Source organism: Athene noctua, chromosome 10 (assembly GCF_965140245.1).
Source record: "Athene noctua chromosome 10, bAthNoc1.hap1.1, whole genome shotgun sequence".
NCBI classification, from domain to species: domain Eukaryota; kingdom Metazoa; phylum Chordata; class Aves; order Strigiformes; family Strigidae; genus Athene; species Athene noctua.
Window position 1 is genome coordinate 16394780 of NC_134046.1, and position 21007 is coordinate 16415786.

The following is a 21007-nucleotide window of genomic DNA, read 5'->3' on the forward strand; positions in this document are numbered from 1 at the left end:
GCTAACCATTTAACTGACTAACTGGAACTCTACAATCACATGACAAGCGCATGATTCTATCTTAGAGTGTTCAGTCTTTAACATAGGCTGTAACGCGGTTTTGTTTCTCTTCCTTGATTTGCCAGATCCCACTACATCAAATTAAAGAATGGATCCAATATGTGTATTTGACACAGTGTAGACCTCAGGAAACAGCTTTTGTATTAACAGGATTCTTTGTCATGACACTAAGAGTTCTGCGTATGTTTTGTTAGCACAAAAGATGATACAGAACAGCAGAATGTGTATGTTTACATCAGTTCACAGAATTCTGTTTGACCACTCTCCTTCTGCAAGGAGAACAGTGCTGTGAATAGAACAAATCAATCAGTTTAGACTAGACACCTGCAATGAGGAAAGACATTTTCAAAGATTATTTTAGAACAAATAATCTATTATGCCATGGATAAAGAAGAAAGGTTATTGCCACAGTTTGAGAACACAAATCCAAATTCTGCTAAATTTAAATCCTGATTAATACCTGATTAAAAGACTGTTAACTTCGGTCTCAAGCATGCAACCAATCACTCCTGCATAAATGTAGCCAGAAGAATCTTGCACATGAGAATTTAGAATCATAGAATGGTTTGGGTTGGAAGGGACCTTCAACATCATCTAGTCCCACCCCCCTGCCCTGGGCAGGGACACCTTCCACCAGCCCAGGTTGCCCAAAGCCCCGTCCAACCTGTCCCTGAACCCTTCCAGGGAGGGGGCAGCCACAGCTGCTCTGGGCAACTTCTTCCAATGTTTCACCACACCTATTGTAAAAATCAGTATAAGATACAGGATTTAGAACTGTGTATAGAAAAACCTTGCAAAGATATTTTAGATACGGGATTTTCAATTGTTCCCTGAACCCATTACTCTTAGTTCAGAATAAAGTCTCAAAATGCCAAAGCTTGTTTCTGTTAGTAAGCACAAGCTAGACTCACCAAAAATGCACAAAGCATGTAAAAACTGATAAAATAAATGATGGCAAAATTGCTTCCACATGTGTATTCTTCCCCTGGATTATAATCAGATTCTGGATCACAGCGTTTTCCAGGCAAACATGCCAGCATGATTTCCTGCCAGGCTTCTCCAGTTGCACACCTTTATATGGTCACAAAGATAAATTAGGCATTATTTGATCAAAATGGATTACAGATGTATTAGTTTATTAAGATCCAACAAAACACTTGAAGCTGTACAAGCAGAAGTGGGAAAACACTGTGAACTTTTCAGAGCACGAGCTAATTAAGAAAATACAGATCATGTTTCAGGAATGACAAGCATAGATCTGATGTTGCAGACACATTTTATAAGGTAGACTAATAAACAATAAAGGCTCGCACATAAAAATCTGAACCCCAAACTGTAATTTACAAGTTAAATACTTGCTGCAGTGGAGCTGCTGTGTATGAAAGCAGTGTTGTGTATGAAAACCTGTCCTAGAAGTTTAAAGTATATATTTATAAAAGAATAATTGCCTTTTCTTCAGCATGATTGAGGAAATGCTCGTCTCTATCTGCTGTTGCGCTTTTTTGTATAGTTGAGCAATACCTGTGCACAGACCCATGATTTCCAATATTTAGAAGGCAACTACATGTTTATGAAATTTTGAGCTGTGTTCATTATCTAGTTTCAAAGGAAAAAGTCTTTACATGCCTAAAGTGACTCAAATCTCATTGGGTCTCAGATAAACAATGACCTAGCAGTTTTGCCAACCAGAGTAGTAACAATGCCTAGGAGCCAAGTGGAGTTCCGGAATCACAGGCAAGAGAGCTCTCAAGGCTGTCACCTTTAGGGGCATCCCTATTCCATGTCATTCCCTCTCCTTGCTCCAGGACACTTTCAGGCATTCTTGGCAAATGCTTACCCCTTCTTAAGATCTCTAATGATGGAGATTCCATAATCCCCTTACATGAAGATTTAACTACCTTTGCCATCAGAAAGTTTTGCCTACTGCTTATCCAACAATTCCCTTCTCTAAATTACACCTTCTACTTCTTGTCAACTCTTCAGCAAATGTAAAGAACAGTTTATCTTTGCACAACGCTTTTTTTTTTTTTTCCTCAAAGTGTCATACTAGCTGTGCTTCAAAAGATTACAGCAAGGGCACAGTCTTTTTCACCTTCCCCAACACCTACACAGTGATATCGGGGCTGGCTATGTTTGAGCTCTACCTGAAGAGAAACGAGATGTTTCACAATAGCTGTAATGAGTTTAGGTCTGTATCAACAGATTAGGACTCTGCTGTGCTAATGGACATTCAGCATACAGCTATAGAGAGAATGTACTTGTTATGTTAAATCGTTTCTCACTCACAAACACATTTTGAACAAATCCATGGTACAAGAGCTGCAGACATTTTTCACAGATCAATGAAATGGGATGCATTAAGTAAAAGTTAAGGTTTACTCACCTGAAGAGAAGAAGCACAGCTTGGGGAAAAGTCTGAAAATTGTTGTTTCGATTTATCTGATTATTGTCCCTCATGGCCACTTTTCCAAATACCTACAATAAAACAGGATTTTGACTTTCACCCTAGTGACCTGTATTGTCAGAAGCTGTAGCCCTTGCAATCTAGCTTCAGTGTGTATGAAAAACACTTCCACAAATACACATTCTTTACCCTCTTCAGATTTTTCCTGATAATCATTTGTTATTATTATCATAATAATACATATTCCTGTATTTCAGGTGAGAAAATATTATTTGTTTTGAACTAGCACCTAGAGTGCTTATTGATATTAAAGCCCTACTGTGCTAAATATTGAACATAGTTGTATTAAGAAATAATCGCTGTCCTGAAAACCTTAAATCTAAACAGAGAAAAAGAGATGCAAAGACAGAAACCAAAGCACAGAGAATCTGAGCATTCCGTCTCAGCCAGAGATGGAAATGAGTTCTGTTCCTCAGAATTAAATTGCAATTCCTTGGCCACAAGACCATTCTTTTTCCCTAACATCATTTGTATCTTCTGAAGGTTGTTACTTAATTTAGAGAGACTGACACCACTGTGCTCTGTACACATGTGTCTAGACTGCAAGGATATTAAGTCGCTTTTGGATAAATGATGAAGAGAAAGAATTCAGAAGCAAACCCACTCTCTAGAACATGTTTCTTCTACTCATCCCATTTAATTAGGACCTCCCTTTGTGTTGATCTGAAGAACCTTACAACCCTAAGAACAAAAGAAGACATCCATAAAGTTTTATGGAATGCAGAGCTATCTTAAGGCCTTATGACAAGAAGAAAAAAAAAAAAAAAAAGAACTGTACCCCAATTCAGGATACCTAACAGGAACTTCTGCCAAAGTGTTGATGGTCACCCAGCCATGTCCCTCAGGCACCTCCTTCGGCAAGCACTAGATCTCATGTGTGGCACAGAGACTCCCATGGAACTCAAACTACATGCCCAGTCACAGCTCTGTGCTCAGGGCCCTTATCTGCTGCTTTCCTGCAGCCCCCTCTCAAACAGCTAGAAATGGCTCAGTAGTATGAATTTCAGGAACAGTCTCCTGACAGGTTTCTCCTTTCTAGCTGTCTCCAGTTATTAAGACTGGAGAACCTATTCTGCCCTCACAGCGCTGCTGCTGGTGTGAGAAGTGGCACCTTCATCCCAGCAACACATTTTTACATTTTAAGTTACCAAAATCCTTTCTGTTCTCGTACATCTTGTACATACATCCTACTCTTGATTAACCACAGGCTCAGCTGTGCCTAAATCCTTAGCTAGATTCTTTTCCTAGTCTATTCTTTTCATATTTGAAAGACCTTTTTAAAAAAAAGATCTAAGTTCTAATGCCTGATTCCCAAAATAAGTCTGTAATAAAAAGAAATCATGCGTTCTTTCATACATTCATGAAGAGGAATAAACTTCACAGTACATGGAAAACGAGTGGCTCCTTTCAGCAAAGATACTATATGCTCGCACCAAGCTCTTGCATCTTTTTGGATTTTCTGACTACCAAAATTACAGCCAAAAAAATATTTTTATGTTACACAATATTTATATGCTTATATATAGCACCACTATCAAAATAATATTTCAGTAAACACCTTAGCAAACAAGTCTCAAAGTAGCCAACACTGTACTTATGTTTAATGCTAAAAAAATTCTATAATTACCTGCATTCCAATGACAGCATAGATGAAGAACAGCATAGCTATCAGAAGGGCAACATAAGGCAGAGCCTAGAAACGGGACAGGTGCAGTGTCTTTTAGTAATTTCACATCATAATTTCGATTCCATTTACAAAAATAATTTCTCTGTACAACACAGGCTTTTCCAAGGATTTTCTCCGCATGCAAATGCTGAAAATGTTATTACCTGTCACTCTTAATATTTTGCTGCATAAAATGAACCCAAGCTTCATTATTTTTTAAATTATTTCTGCCAGCAATCCAGGGGAAAAAAACACCTTTAGCAGTTTTTAATTTTATTTTCATTACTGATTCTGACAACACAAAGATACTTCCTTCTATAGTTATAGAGTTCCATTAACTTCACATTCATGAGAGTTTTCAGGAGCAAGGATTCAAATATCTATTTATTACACTTATTAAATTAGTTTATATAAAAAATAGATTAAATTCCTCTTCTCTAGTCATCTAATAAATGTGTGTAAGTATGAGATCTGTGTATGTCAAAGCTATGCCTTTTAGATATACCAAATAATTTTTATGAAGTACAGTAGAAATCTCATGGTAACAGCTAATACTAAATGACAAAGAATGACCCTTGGACTCACTGAAGTAACTGGTGAAGTTTGTTTTGGCATTAGCATGTAATTATATTTAAATATGTCATTATTGATAACATGAATTTCAAAATTAATATTTTTGGCACTCTAGAGGGTATTGCTTCATAAAATTTGGTGTATAAATGGTTGTAATTGTAAAGCAAATTTAAATAAATTTTGCTAACCTGAAATGACTTAATAAATGTCCACAGTAAAGTTCTGATTCCTTCTCCTCTGCTAAGCAGCTTCACCAACCTCATCACCCGGAAGAGACGGAAAAAAGTGATGGAGATTCTAGCGCTGTCTTCAGAGTTCTGAAGAGCATCATGGAGAAGTCAAACTAAATACAAACTCAAACATGCAACACTTCCAGAAAAACAACATCAAATGCAAAGGTGGAAGAGGTAAGATTTGAAAATGTATCTTGAGGACCTTTTCACCTTGATAAGCATGATATGAAAGGAGAAATCACATGCTAAAAACACAGGACCTGTAGAAATGCTTCACACATCACATGCATTTCCAAGTTTTCGGTTTGTTAATAAGAATCATATTGGGTTTGTTTGTAGTAGACTTCAATACTACATTGACAATGGATGCAAACGACTGCATAACACCTTTGTAGTAAGACAGTTATGAAAAATACAGAAAAAACTGGTGGAAAATAGACATGGTAAAAATAATAAACTCAAGTAGAGGTAAAACCACTGGGGTCAGTTTACTAATCTTACCCCAGACTCATCAGTTGTGACTGTTTCAGTTGGCTTTGGCTTTAAGAAATTAAGAACATTAAATATTAAAATCAAATAAAATATCAACAAAATTAGCTTAACCATAAACAGAAGGAAGGACGTTTTTAATTTCTAAATGTAAATGAACAAAACATTATATCCTTATTAAAATTAACAAAACATTAATATCCTTATTAAAACCTTCCCTTTAGCATTTCATGTTTGCTGACTCATACTAAAATCTGCTAGTATAAAACATGGTTAAAAGACTCAATAGGAAGTAGATACAAAATAAAATATCTGCTCCTATGTAAACCAAGCAAAATTAGCCATTGACTTCCACAGGTTACACGAAATTATAGCAGTAAGCCTAAGTAAAACTCAAGAACAAAGCTTTGGGATCAATCTAGCCATGCAATGTCTCTTTTCTGCTGTGCTCTTTTTGAAGATTAATTACCCCATCACTGAAAACCAACCATATTCAAGTAATTGTGGTTTATATCACATCAGGAGCTCCCTTAAAACAAAGCAATTCACTTGAGTTAATTCAGTGATGAGCATAGGGTTTTGTAGTGTTTAACAAGGACAGATTTACATTCTGCCAAAGGAATAGACAAACATTTTTAGCACAATGACATGAAGGCTAACCCTCCCACAGAGGTGCAAATGAGAAGGAAATACTTGTACTCTCTCACCATCCACAACGTGCTCATACACCTGATCTGATATAACAGGATTAGGCATGGAGAAAGGGCTTCAGGACGTGACTGACCCTTTTGGAAAATATCTGTGCAACCCTCAGGGAGGAGAGAGGCACACTCCAACTTCTTGTTCACAGAGCCAAACTCTGTCCTGTGAAGAAGAAACTCACTTCTCTCTTTATAATGTTTCTATCTCTCTGGCTTTAGAGAAACTGTTTTGATATCCTAAATGGTCAGACACTTAGCAAAGCAGCTTGCAAAGCTTAAAGACCAACTGTCTATGCTTGCTTGTGCACTGACAGATTCACAGCAGATTCTTCCCAAACTGAATGGAAGTGTCTTTAAAAACATTTATAGCACTAAAACAAATGGGATTCTCGATGTTAAATCCAAATGATGGGTCTTACTCTCTTGCCTAAGATATCCTTCTTTTAAAGGGGCACCTTTCAATAAATACTGTCACATATAGTGACAATAACCATGATGCCTCCTCAGTGCTGCTTCCAATACATTGCAGATGCAGCAGACATACTCTCAATGCCATGCTGCACTGAGTAAAATCTCAAGCATTGCTGTTACCTAAGATAAAACTTGAGAGAGAAGCTGATTCTGCTGAAAATACTAGCAGTATATTATACAAACATACTGTGGTAAAAAAAAAAAAACAAGAATAAATAGTATTTTGTTAAAGTCAGATCATTGCTGGTATTTATTAAAATACTAACTGTTTTATCTATTACTTTTTTCAAAACATATAACATAAAAATATCACAAGGGGAAACTGAAGTAAAAATAACCGTTTGTTCAACTACGTGCAATCTACGTATGTATACAAGTGCTGCCCTGCAAGGGTATCAGTATTTTCTAAAACAGTTTTAAAACTGTTTAAGAGATTATTACTAAAACGATGCATTAATATTAACTGAAACCCAGATCTCCTCATTAGACTTAGTAAGCACAGTATTTGTATAATGATCTGTAACATCTTTAGCTTTATAAACACTTATATAAAATATATAAAAGATATGCTGCAAATAAAAAACAGTTGTTGTATTACAAATTCCTTGCATATTTCAACGATTTGAAGTAAAATCATCAAAATATAGATTAAGGAGAAATTAATAATCACAAACATCATCAATGTCAAAATATCACAAAACCTGGAAACAATCTTGCAAAGCTGTCTACCAACAACAATCACAAACCTGTACTAGTGTACACAAACCAACATTGTTATTGACTTTGTGGTACAGAAAAAAAACCCTCTTTAACTGAAACTTTTAAAGTAAAAGGGTTTCATTATTCCTTCTTCAGATGCAGCCTGAAATTTCATATCAATCTCTGGTGACTGACTCATGCTGAGCTTGATACTGTCTTAATCAATGAGCAAATGACTTAATTAACATTATATCTTTTGTATTATCAAAAAATTAAATTAAGTATTTGACAGATAAAAACCAGATTATAGTATAATCACAAATTGACACCAAATAAATGAAGAAATGCAGGGGTTTGCATTTGGGAGTTTTTCCTGCTGGTTTTTGTTGAAGGATTGGCCCCCAAATAAGTATGAACAGAATTAGGATAGAAATATGTAATGGGATAAAAGCAGAAAACGGGTATTTTAGTCCTACAGATTTTTTTAGAATTACTTTTCAAAAGAAAAAAATAACAAGGAATATGAATTAGAATTTGATTATGATAAAACCCTCACAAAAGGAAAAGTTAGTGGAAAAAACCCTTTTCTACAATTAATAATTGCTTAATTCTCATTTTTGAAAATATAGCCAGATTATCAGATTACCAAAACTATGCAAACAGTTCTACTGTAGGTGCTCAGGAATGATGAGTACAAAATTCCTCAACTGTTTTGGGGTGTTTTTTGATCTGAATGGCACTAAATGTGTTTGTGTATGCACAGGACTATGTCACACACATTCCTCTTATAAATCACTATTTCTCAGCATCTTTGGACTAAGCAGTCCTAATTGCCTGTTCCTGATGGCTGATCTGCTAGTAGGAAGTGTTAGGATGTCATATGTAAGAAATTATAAATTATGGACACTGAAAAGAGAAGGCCAGGAATGAAAAAGGAAAACACCCTGTTCACAAAAAGTAAATCTACAAATCTATCTCTATAAATTATTATTTATATGAAGGTGGAGATAGATGCTAGAAACAAACAATGAAAACAAACTCCTGATACTAGAGTATTCTTTTTCTACTGGAGCTGAAAATATTCAACTTCTGCTCATCATTGGCCAAGTGTTCCGGATAGTGACATTTTAAAGTGAGTATATTTAATTTTTTACCCTCTCTGGCATTTCCATCTGATAATACAGCAGCTTGGTTTATATTATTAATACTAATTATAATGAGGCTAATACAGTGATACACCACAAAAAAAAAAAACATTAGTCATACTTATTTATACAGGAAATGCTCATCTAGGAGTCATTTAGTTAACGTTTATGTGTGTCCATCCATCATGAAGTAATAATACTAAGATCTGGGAAACTAAAATTAAGATAACACAATTTTCAGTAACGACAACAGAGTGACGATAACAGAATGTCTGCTTCCTACAGATAAGGAAAAAACATATACTACCCAAACACATCATCTTATTTGCAACTTCAGTAATATTACTTGACACGTACACACACAAGTAGGTGGCACATTATGTATACGTAGGGAAAGTATTAGAATAGACTTGAGACTGAGGGAGTGGACAGCTTGAACAGAGACAGAGTCCCTTTGGATGACAGCTGCTGACAAGAATGCAAGTAAAAATATTTCCTCCAGTCAGGTAATCTACCTACAACCTCCTCTTTCCCCTCACCTTCCACCAATCATTCCAATACTACTCGTGTTCCAAATGCTCTGGGACTGGTTGGTTATTATCATGGTTTTATTTGTTCCCTGTGGGACGATGATTTGTGAGATGACAGACGTGCTTCTGGGATCCCTGCTAGAAGTCTGCTCCCACTGTTTGGCTAACAGATGCACTGCAGTGAGGTAAATGAGGACAGAGACTGTCTTAATTATTCTACCTTTTCTGTCTGCCATGTGCCAGCTACACTGAGAGCCTAGTTCAGCAAAGCATTTCATAACTATGTCATTTTAAGCCAATTCTTAAATACTTCAAATAGGCAGTAACATACAATTTCTCTTTTTTCTTAAAGTTCAACACAGCAGCTTTCTTCCCCAAACAATCCCAACCGTGAAAAAATACGAACCAATGGTCAACTTAAATTTATGGCTCACTGATTAAAATGTTTGCAACCTGCTACCGATTTTAGTCAATTATTTATTGTTGCTTATGAAAAATATAGCACATTTCTAAACAGTAAGTCCTCATTACACTCTTCATATTGCAACAAAAATTTATAATAAACATCCTAACTGAAAAAAGCTTCAATGTCAAAACTGTGAACAGTGTGAAACAGATTGCATCATGCATGGGAAGCAAACTGTAGCTTTGTGTTTAAGAAAAAATAAACATGGTGAAAACCAGTGGATATTAGTATACGGTGTTGGTCAAATACTTCTTTTCTGCAGATTGTGCCAAAGGGTACAAGAGTATGCCAAAACAAAATGAACACATAATGATGATGTACTCATGATTATAAATACATCTCCATGACAAATATATATGATGACAATAACATATAAAGGAAAGCATTCAGGTTGCCAAAATATCTTCAGAAATATGTGTGTCTGTATACATGCACATATATACATATACAATTTGTTCAGAGAATAATTACTGGAATTAAAATGTGCTATCAAGTAATTTTCTTCATAGTCTTATCAGTGCTCTCTATATTCCCTGTTCAACATGAACCAAATGCCCAGAGCAGATCTAAAAAAGTATCTTTTTTCTTGTAAAAGATGTATATTTAAAACTCTAAGTTCAGAATTAAGATGCTGATGGCATAGGGTATTATTATGATAACCAATAAATAATCAGTTGTGCAATAAAGTAAATAAATTATTAGCATTAACACCTTCATGAAAGCAGCTCAGAAATTTACTTCTGTTTTCAAATTAAATATTGCAACACAGTATAGATTTCATATTGCAATAAGACTTCATATTAAAAAAAGCAAATCCATGAGAATGTATTTTTCTGACCTATCCTTAAGCCTAAAGAGATACACAAAATATGTTAGCAGTATTCAAAAATATCAATTACTAGCAACAAAACATAAATTATAACATATGATACTGATGCACAAAGTGGAATTTAAACTGAATTGCAGTGCTTTTGCACAAAATTGGAATCCAAATTCTCTTACTGGAGGTAAATATGAGGTTTTTAATCCAAGCCTCCACCCAAGCAAGATCAGCTGTTCCACCAGTTACTAGATGAGTGGACAACTACATAAAAATAAGCACCAGCCCTCCCAGTACACACTCCTCTAGCAGTCTAGCAAACGAAAAGAGCATCCCACTGTTCACAGTTCAACATGATGCACTGCATAGCCCTGAAATTATAAGAATCTTGCTCCTCCTTGCCAATGCTGGTTTTGGGAGAGGTATTTTTGATATATGATATTGCTACTAACCACTGTTAGTTGTTACGGTAGTGTAAGCACTGAATAAGCCTCATGTGTTTACAGTGGTGATTCAAGAGAAATAGGTTTTCCTGAGGGAGTCAGAAGGAAGGTATCAATGCTCTTCCTTTAAGCCCTGTTTCAGCAAAGAACTTGAATTTTACTTAACTTCAAACATAAAATTAGTCCCCTAGGGACTGCATTCAACATTTGCACAAAAGTAAAGTGAACTCTCCATTATTTTCTTGACATTTTGGCAGCACGTGAATGGTAAAAGAAATTTAAATAAAAAATGTGAATTAAAACTTTGTAACTGCTACTGTAAAAATGTGATCATGCCTCTAAGTCATCCAGTGCTAGTCATCCAAATGGTTTCTTAGGTGACAACTAAGATAATTTCTATACAGTCAGGCTGGATTGAAACTTGTCTGTTACTTCCATTTAAGAACTTCCTCATTTATTCAGAATATATTTCCAATTTATCTCTCATTAAGTTATATACATTCATCTCCCAGAATGGACTGACATCTTGTGTCTCACCATCACCACTCTGCTTTTTTAATTGAAAAGGAACCATTTTTATGACCACACAAGACCTTGTGTGTCATGCAAAACTTTTTGAAAACAAAAGGTCACAAGACCCAGAAGTAAGTATATGTTTTAGTAGTGTTTTTAATTTTTTTTATTGTTATACCATATATATTTACTTATATATACTTGCCTCTAAAAATTTCTAAAAATAAAATGAACATGAAAATTAATTAGGTTCATAAAAGAAGAACTGGTTAAAGGAAGGGATATTAAGTGACAGAGTAAATTAAAAAAATAATCAGAGAAAATAGTGTATTGCTAAAATATATGTTGCTCTGAGGTGGTTCATTTCTGGAGCTGGTCACCAATTCAGTCCTTCAGGATGCTGAGCAGTCCTGTAAATTGCTGAACACATTAAACACTGATTTCCACAGCCACCAAAAATATTTAAATCAGTAATTTCCTGGATTATATGTGAACGGGAGGTTATTGGAGCAGAAGAACCAGCCTCAGGGCATCATACACATTATTAAAAAATGTTAAAAAAATAAGAAAAGGAACAACAAAATAAAGAGATTACATTTAATTTCCAGAATTTAATACCGAAATCAGGTTGATATGTAACTAGAAGGTCCAACCCACTCTTGAAAAAATGGGGCAGATAGATACAAACACGTTATATGCTAAAATAACTTGCTGGCCTTTGGCATTAGTCTAAATGCACACAGCTAAACTATCAGAATGATGCTGAGTTGTTTCCTCAGCATGAGGCAATTATACCTGCAAACCTAAAAGAATGTTTAGTTCATCTTGAGTACATTATTTTAGGTATTCACATTTTTTCAAGTCGTCTTTTACACTGATCAATTAAGATGGCTGTTCTCGTGCAGTTACAACTGCAACAATATCTGATTTTACATTATTAGTGCTAGCAATTTACACTGCTTCTGATCACCCCTCAAACTAGGCTGAGCTTCTTCGTTTAAGGAGTTTCTTTAGTGGGAATTTTCACAGGTGCTATTTCAATTGTGCTTGCTATCCCATTGAAAACAACATCTTGTTAGCATCTTAGCAGAGCTGTTAGATTTCCCAGGATCACTGTCAGTGTTAGATAAAAAGTACAGATGGAATGGTGCAATACAGAAAGCCGAAAAAATATTAAGAAAAAGGTTCTAAAATACTGAATTTGGTTTATAGAAATGTACACAAAAATAATGAAGTAGGAATAATTCAGTAGAACGAAAACATTAAAAGTCATAAAAACCTAAGAAATTTCCCTGGACATTCTGCAGTACTCACTGTTTCATAATGAAAATGGGAAATCAAGCCCAGAAATATATTGAAACTGTGATACATTAATGACTTGCACAAACAAAGCACAAAAAAGTGAGACCAGCAACAGACAATACTTAGTACACAAACAGTCTGCTGTGCAGTACTAGAAGACATCAGAGATGAGCCTTTTTTCTCCAGTGAGTGTAGCATGAAAAACTAAGAAATGGCAGTGCTAGTTCTTGACTATGGTGTGTACTTTTCCTGAAAATCACTACTTGATCTCCAGAATATTTTCAAGACAACTGTGTGAGTTACTAAAATGACAGTGTTCGCAGCTGAAAGCTCAGCAGTGATCAGTTACAAGTAATGCTGTCAAATTAACACTGTCCATACAGTGCTAAATACAGGGACATCTTCTACAGAAGAGAACAGTCACAGAAGTACATTTGAGCTGTTTTTCAGTCTCTTCACAATCAAGAACATTTTGCAGTTATTGGGGAAAGCTATTCTAAATGATTGGTCTTTACACTCCTTAGATATTACTGTCATCTACACCAGTACTACTGTGAATGGAAACAGTGGATAAATTATAAACACTTGAGCTGAAAGCCTAAATCCAAAATTTTGTGGGAGAAAAAATCCCAACAAAAACAAACAAAAAAAAACCCCCAAACTAAATTAGAGGCATCTTTTAAAAATCTGTTCCACAAACTGTAATTGTACTTTGAGAAACATCTCAATGGGACAATGCAGTTCTGTGCTGACTGACCCTCCCTGTCAGCTCAGGTTCCCCCAGTTCACATGTAGAAAGATCTGACATCCGCTGAGAACTGAATAAAATCAGTCTGAAATCTAAGGGTCAGGCTAAGGTCCTTCTGCTCCCATGTTATCACATGACCCCTTCATTATTCTTTCCAGTAATGCAGCCAGTCATGAGATTCTCACAGTTTAGCATAAAATCAGGAAGGAATTTTAAGGTGAATCAGCCTTTAAATTATTTTGATTATGTTTACTCTTTGAGCTGGCAGTGTAGAATTTGCAGCTCTATTAAGAAATTTTAAGTCTAATAGACTCTGTATGCTTGAAGATATTCTACCATCTTAAAAAAAAAAAAAACAGAATACATTTGTTTTCTGTATTTGGTTGGACTGCATTTATAGTAGTTATTACTCTGCTTACTAAACAGACTAGAACCAAAGAATATTAAAAACTATGAACATCACTGTTTCTCAACAGCAGCTACTGCCACTAACTGACGTCTGTGTCAATGCTAATACGCTCTGAAGGCAGACCTGTATGGGCTCAGTATAAGAATTCCCTTTGCCAGCAGACTTATCCACTTGTTTCTGCCCTACCATGGCCACACTACTGCCAATATTGTGTGCTCAGCACCTTGTCCAGCCAACTGTGAAGTCCTCAAACTCTTGTGGAAGCACAGCTCACACAGCTATGGGGGCAAGAAGGGCTGTGGGTGAAGGCTGCTTAAGCTCACGGAGATGCCAAAAGAAATCATCAAACCATGGCCTCAGTCAAGACGAGCCTGACAAATCCAAGCTCCTAGTAGGTGGTCTGCTGATCTGAACAACGCACTGAAAGCCAAAAACTGTCTTCTAGACAGATCTTACTTGAGAATTATGCATTTTCTTTTTTTCCCCCCTCATCCTAGAATGCCTGGAACAGATCAGTTTTTCCAAACACAATTTTTATTCCATGTTCCTGAGCAACTTTATTATCATGGTATTCACAGTTCCAAAATCAAGGTACTGTCTAAATGGAGTAAAGGGCATCGTTTCTGCTGTTGACTGGAGGAATGTGATCCTAAGAACCAGGCTCCTGACATGAACCACTTTTGAAAATAAATTTTAAAATGTGTTTTCTCCGAAAAACTGTTTCAGTTTTCAAATCAAATGTCAATGATAGCCACAGGATGGATTTGCTTCCCCAAAATATGACAGATATTGCAGCTTAAATATTCACCACTGAAGAATATTTATTCAAATTTAGAAGTATTTTGAAAGATGATGCATATTAAATATCTCTACTGAAAAGAAACCATTTGGTTAATAAAATCCACTGGGGCAACAAAAAAGATGTCTAGCAAGTAGCTTACTAAAACAAATTTAAGGAAAAATGAATGTTATTAGCCAGCTCTTAAACTGTGACTGATGTAGAAAAACACGCAAGCTAAATATCTTCAGAGAATACCAAGCAACTATTTATATCTACAGCTTTCTCTGATTAATTTGTTCTTTGATACAGAGAAAATATGTGATGTTGGGTATCTTCTGCGTCACGGGTATTTCTTGAAAATTTAGTACTCAATGATAAACACGTAAGATCTTCAGCAGGTGGAACACGCTAACCTCACCTACTGAGTCTGTGTGCTCCCTGAGCATTTTCAGTGGCTGGGCTGGTTCCAAGTCTCACCTTCCTCAGTCTGCCTTTTTGATGTCTCAAGAAACATTAGAGGTAAGAGGCACTTTCCTCTGAAATTTTGTTTTGACTAGTAAAACAAAGAAACATGAAAGTACAGAAGCACTTGCATATCTACTACAAAACTGATATGCATGTTGTTATCTTTCATTTATCATTTTTGTGATACAGCTTTCATTGTTAAAGCCAGCAAGTCAGACAGAACAGGCAAAAATCAGTATCTCCCTATTTTTTTCTTGGAAAGGTATCTTTCTGTTGTCCAAACACCTGTATGTGTAATGCCCACCAGTCAAAATTCTGGTGAAAAGATGGAGTTTTCCAAGTACTTTAAACGTAATTCAAATTTAAAAACATTTACTGCAGGATGGGAAAAGCAAAAGGAACAGGAAAAAAACCCAGACCTATTTTTCACAGCATGGAAAGCTTTACTTTCACTATGTACCCTTCTTCTGCTATGAGATATGAATGCCAACATTGTTCTAAAAACCAAACCTCCCACAGAAAAAAAAATCATTAAACTAAGCTACTGAAACAGCTTACCGAATCTTGAATTAGCTTGGTCAAGTTACCTACTGGGCTCCAAATAAAATAGTAACAGAGACTTAATTTCTTTTTTATACATAAAATGTTTTAAATATTTTCTGTACATATATAGAAAAACATAATTCTTATTGTCTCACTACACTGTGTGCATGTGCAACTATATGGGTATATAGATTTAAAATAACAGCTTGAACAAACATCTATATCAACGTTTTGGTCTTTGATTCCAGGATAAAACATACTTTTCTAAAAAAGGATTTTGGGGCATAAAGTTTACATTTTCTGTATTTCTTGATGACAGCAATTACTTTTTAGTGCATGAACAGTTGCTACTTACATTAACTTCTGTTATAGCAATATCAACGACGCTACCAACAACAATTAAGGCATCAAAAGTGTTCCATGCATCAGTGAAATAGTGCTGTTAGGACAAGCATTCAGCAGAAAGAGAGCAAGAGAAAAACACAAACAGAAAAAGAGAAGAAAAGGACAGTGTTATAACACAGAAAGACTCTAGGCTTCTCTGATGTACCACTATAAAATCTAATCTTTCCCTTCCATAGCTATAAAAAATTGGTAGAAAAAAAAGGCTATTTATTTCCCATATCAACATAATTGACCTATGACTGGTCTGTACTCGAACTTTAGAAACATCAGATCAAAATCTGTGACTTGTCCAGATGATGGAAATAGTGGGGAGACAGAGAAAGAGAAGTAGGGACTGGGGAAAGTAAGCTGGGGTATACTCACATCAGCTTCACTGAGAACGACGTCTACTATGCTGCCAATAACGATGAGGGAGTCAAACGTATTCCAGGCATCACTAAAATAGCCCTGAACAGAGCAGGCAGGGTGCAAACGTTTGTGATTACACATGAAATGTTAAATATTTGCATACTTCTGTTTAGTTTTGCATAAACAGAAATTAGTTAAACAAAACCTGTGGTCTAATGAGAAAACAAAAAAAACCAAACAATATTGCCTACTGAAGGAAAAGCAACATATATGTGCATGTGTGTGTATATATATACTTTATATATATACATGTACAGACACACACACAGACACGCGCGCGCGCGCACACACGCAGTACACATGCATAATACACCATTGTATAAGCACAATGTCGGCAAGCAAGCCATCATCCAAAACTGGTTTTGGACTTCTAGCAAGGCTGAAAAATTCTAACATATATACCCTAACAACCATGAGAAAATCCTTTAATAATACTTCAAGACCCAGCCAACTGAAACCTCCTTAACATTAATTACTTTATCACAGTCCTAAGTGACTGGTAAAAACATCCAAAGGGTCAAAGCTCATCACTGGTTAATCATGCACAATTATTAACAGAGAACTGTGCATAAATATTGGAGAACTGGCTTAATCTTCTATTCAGAAACTAGGTTTAATACAGGAAGTCACACTACTTTTGCAGTCAGGGCCTGATTCTGTCACCAGCAAAGTCAGGGCTAGGAATCATAGCAACTTGAACAATTTCTCTATGTTTTTAATGCAGCCAGTCCAATGTCTGAAAATTCATTTTCATAAATTGCTTAGTCACTCTTCTGACATTTTATGGCTTTAAATACATTCCCTGTGTGTATGGTAGTGTCACACAGCTGCTAATGGTTATAAAGTGCTACCATGCAATTAGCTGTCTATTGGCATCAAAACTGGATGTTTGAGCAAAAAGATATTTCAGAAGAAATCTTGAGGCAGGTTGCAGGATCAATCTGTCACTGGGAATAAATCAAGATGTATTACTCTGTTGAAGGCAACTCTACAGAGACAAGGTATGTAGGTTTTCTGCAATATGTAGATTTTGCCTAGCTATTATAGAAATTCAGAATTGCAAAAATTACTGAACTTGCCCTTTTTCTCATTCAGATATATTAATTTATCAGCCAGCCATGACTAAGGAACATGCATTACATGACAAAGGCTGAAATGTACATTTTTGTACACATACATTTTGCTTTCCTGGTAATTTATTTAAAAATACGAACTTGTCAGCCACTATTGAAACTCTAAAAAATAAATTTAATAAAAAGTTTAAAATGACAAATGTGCTAATCTAACCTTATGTCTAGTTACACTTATTATTACACTGTTTACTCTAAGATAATGTTTCAGCTGAGTAGTTTAAGTCGTTACAAGTGTTGTTAGCACTAAAAAGCAAATCAGCTAATTTTTTTTTTTTAAATTGGACAATTTTTTCTCCAGATTTTAAACTTAGAATTTTAGTAACTTCACAGTTTAAATGTTACACTCGAGTGCATTACTATTTGAAAAAAAGGTGATTTCATATGGAAATTTGCTCTTGGAGACTATGAGAGCTGCTACAGAAGACAACAGCTCTACAGAGTATTCTGGGAGAGAAAGCACTGAGCAGAGTCAGGAAAGCTTAACTTACTATGTTCCTAATGCTACTCTCTTTTAACTCTTTCAAAACACAAATTGCTGTTAACAATTCCCTCAGGTAAGTAAGGGGCTAAGAGAAAAGTAGATCTGAGTATGTTTATCACTACATTCATTTGTGCCACATGCTTTGGTTCTTTGGAGTTAATGATCAATTCCAGTCTTGGAATTGATGCTCCGGCATAATTCCCTATTGCTCCTTCCTTACCCAGCCCGCTTCACGAGAACAAACCATTCCCAAAGTTGCTACTAAACTTCATGATGAACCACCTCAACAATACTATTAATCACAAGAGCTTTAATGTGTGATTAAAATCCTAAAGAGATTAGCAGCTGCCAGCTAAAGAAGGGTAACTACTCTCATAATATTCTTCCTGATCATTCATAACCTTTATTTCTCTTATTTAAAAGAAGTCTCCTTCCTGATTTTAAAATAGTGATATTTATATATATACATAAGAGACTGTGGGCAAACAGCAAACAGATAATCAGCACAATCTTGAGGTGTGCTATCCATCTTCCTCTACAACAAGAAGAACCAAAAAAGGTCCTCCAAATAAAGGTTCATTTTAGCTACAGAAAAAGTTACTTTACTAGACATGCTACAATATAAGGCACTAAAATAACAAATTCACATTTTGATTCAATACAGCTAAAATACTTTACACATTTATTTATTTTATGAAACCTTTTCCATCAGTATAGACAAATATTGTTCAAAGTAATATGTAAAGCAAAAGCATACAAATAAACAAAAAAAAAAAAACTAAGAGAAAATAAAGATGGTTTTGGAAAAGGGAGGAATGGACAAGTCACAGCAAATAAACATCATGCAAATAAGTTGTTTTCACCACTGCAATGACCCAAGATCAATTCACTTACTAGCCATCTTTCCTTTTTTCTTACAAAAATCTGATGTAGAACAACATGGAAAATCATTACAAGTTTAAGCAACAGCTAGCTATCATGAAGCTGTACATACGGTATGTGTTGATGTATTATTTTAGACTTCAGAGCTGTATTTTATTTTGTACTGTACTAAACCATGCTAAGTAACAGATTTTAGCAAATGTGAAGACAAAATGCCTGCTCTTTTAATTTACATTATGAAATATTTGTTCACTGAGAAATGCTGAAGGACAAAATCGCATATCCTGGGGAATATGTAGGCATAGAGAATTAACACCAAAATATGTTTCTGTAGATCTACCACATAGATATTTTAGTCCTTTTCGTACTCTGTTGAAAAGTTTAGGGCCTCGTTCTGCAAAGGTCTGTGTGTTTCAATCTCCCAGTCAAGAAGTGTGCTAGACACTCAGCATCACCTTTAATATCTATCACTTATCCAAATTTTATATATTTCAGAGGTGGAAGGCAATCTGCAGTACCTTGATTTTAAACAACACAATATCACAGTAAGAGCATCAATAATTTATAGTCGCCTTAAGTTTGCATGACCAGCAAAACCAAAAGATCATAGTTTTCACAGGATTTTTGTCAACATATTAAGGGGACACTGTCAAGCAGATGAGGTAAAAACTAACATGGTTTATCTACTCTTACTTTTAGAGAGAGAGTAATGGAGTTTTTATATGATGCTTCGAGCATCTTTGAAATATTTTTTTAAATGCACAGAATAAATAAAGCTGTTCATTCTGCCAGACTAGAATAAGAAACCCACCAGTGACACAGATATAGAGGAAATGAATCCTTCTTTCCTCATGGACCCTAAAGCAAAACATTAAGTTGAGTTTCAGATTGCTCCTACTATTATTACATCTTAATACGATTTAATGCAATTTATTGTTATTTTAAGCATGTATCTAGTTTAAAATTTAGATTACTAAAAGACATTCACATTCTGCTTAAGACTGCTAGCTGATTTGTGATTATTAAATGAACTATGTTGCCAATAGGTGTTTTGTTAAAGCGTATCTGATGATTTAAAAAGTTAAAATCTTCAAAGAATAACGGGAACAACCTTAAAGATATTTAACTCCCTTCCCTTCCTGCTAATTAATCTCTGCCAAAAGAGATTGTGAATTAACAAGTTTAAGTCCTGCTAATTAACAAGTTTAAGGTGTTCTATATGTATGGGGGAATGAAATTCAGGAGATGAGGACCTTTCACTGACAGTGTCTGCCCTTCAAACTCTCAGGGTTCAGATCCAGGGATCTTTCATAGTAAAAGCATCCAATCAGATAGAAAGCATGTTGCAGCAAAATTAAAACTCAACTTGTATAAAGTCTTAGAGACCAGTATTAAGACATTGCATTTAATAACAAGTAGGAAGTCCATAATACAAACGATCATGGAGCACTCATGATCAGACCACTGTATTTTGCAGTAGCTGCTATTTCTGACTACAGTCACAAGTGCATGGAGAACCATACAAGGATTCACAGTCTTCTTTCAAAGAGCAGATGATAAAATGCAGCAAAGTCTGAAACTTCAGTGTGAAACAAGGATATAGAACAGGAAATACAAATCAGGAAACACAATCAGCATACTCATGACACCATGGTCCACATTATCTGAGCTATCTCCTCTGGGGCCTCATATTGTGTTACTTTTAATGTGAAATCCTTAGCATTTAAATAAGATAGGTGACACAAAAATACAAATAAATTCATTAGAAATGTACAATGGACTGGACAGTGCAGAGCGAGACTACAGAAGAGTGGGTAAGCATTCACCCAGAACTCCACACTTCACATCTCAACATCAGACCTCAGTGATGTGTAATTTGTTTACCTCTGCAGGCAAATATAAGCTAGCTTTAAATCAAGTAGCTCAGGCTCCACAGCCAAGCTCATGACTAAATGCAAGCTGAATAAATAGTTCTGAAAAGCTGGAAAGTAGTTATACATCTACTCCACGCTAAGCTCTGGGCAGCCATGACTACGTTGCCATGAGAGCTAGTTTAAGACAAGAAGATTGCCCACACAGCCTACAGTCATCCAATATGCTACTTAACAACAACAAAGGGCCATAGCCAAAGGTTCATAGCCAATTACAGATGCAGATATCGTGTTTACTTTTAAAGA

General features: G+C 35.5%; 1 protein-coding gene across 7 annotated transcripts in view; it reads right to left on the reverse strand.

The window, feature by feature from the left end:
• CACNA1D (calcium voltage-gated channel subunit alpha1 D) overlaps positions 1-21007 on the reverse strand; it is a 197048-nt gene that overhangs the window by 35726 nt on the left and 140315 nt on the right. For 3 of the 7 annotated variants that reach the window (XM_074914639.1, XM_074914638.1, XM_074914637.1), the window contains exons 30-36: positions 16290-16373; positions 15877-15960; positions 5498-5536; positions 4952-5080; positions 4152-4217; positions 2444-2535; positions 972-1131 (exon numbers count right to left, since the gene is read on the reverse strand). In XM_074914639.1, the coding sequence (XP_074770740.1) occupies positions 972-1131; positions 2444-2535; positions 4152-4217; positions 4952-5080; positions 5498-5536; positions 15877-15960; positions 16290-16373 (654 nt within the window). Of the gene's footprint in view, positions 1-971; positions 1132-2443; positions 2536-4151; positions 4218-4951; positions 5081-5497; positions 5537-15876; positions 15961-16289; positions 16374-18842; positions 18873-21007 lie in introns of all 7 variants that reach the window. The other 4 variants (XM_074914643.1, XM_074914642.1, XM_074914641.1 and 1 more) reach the window with 3 other exon arrangements.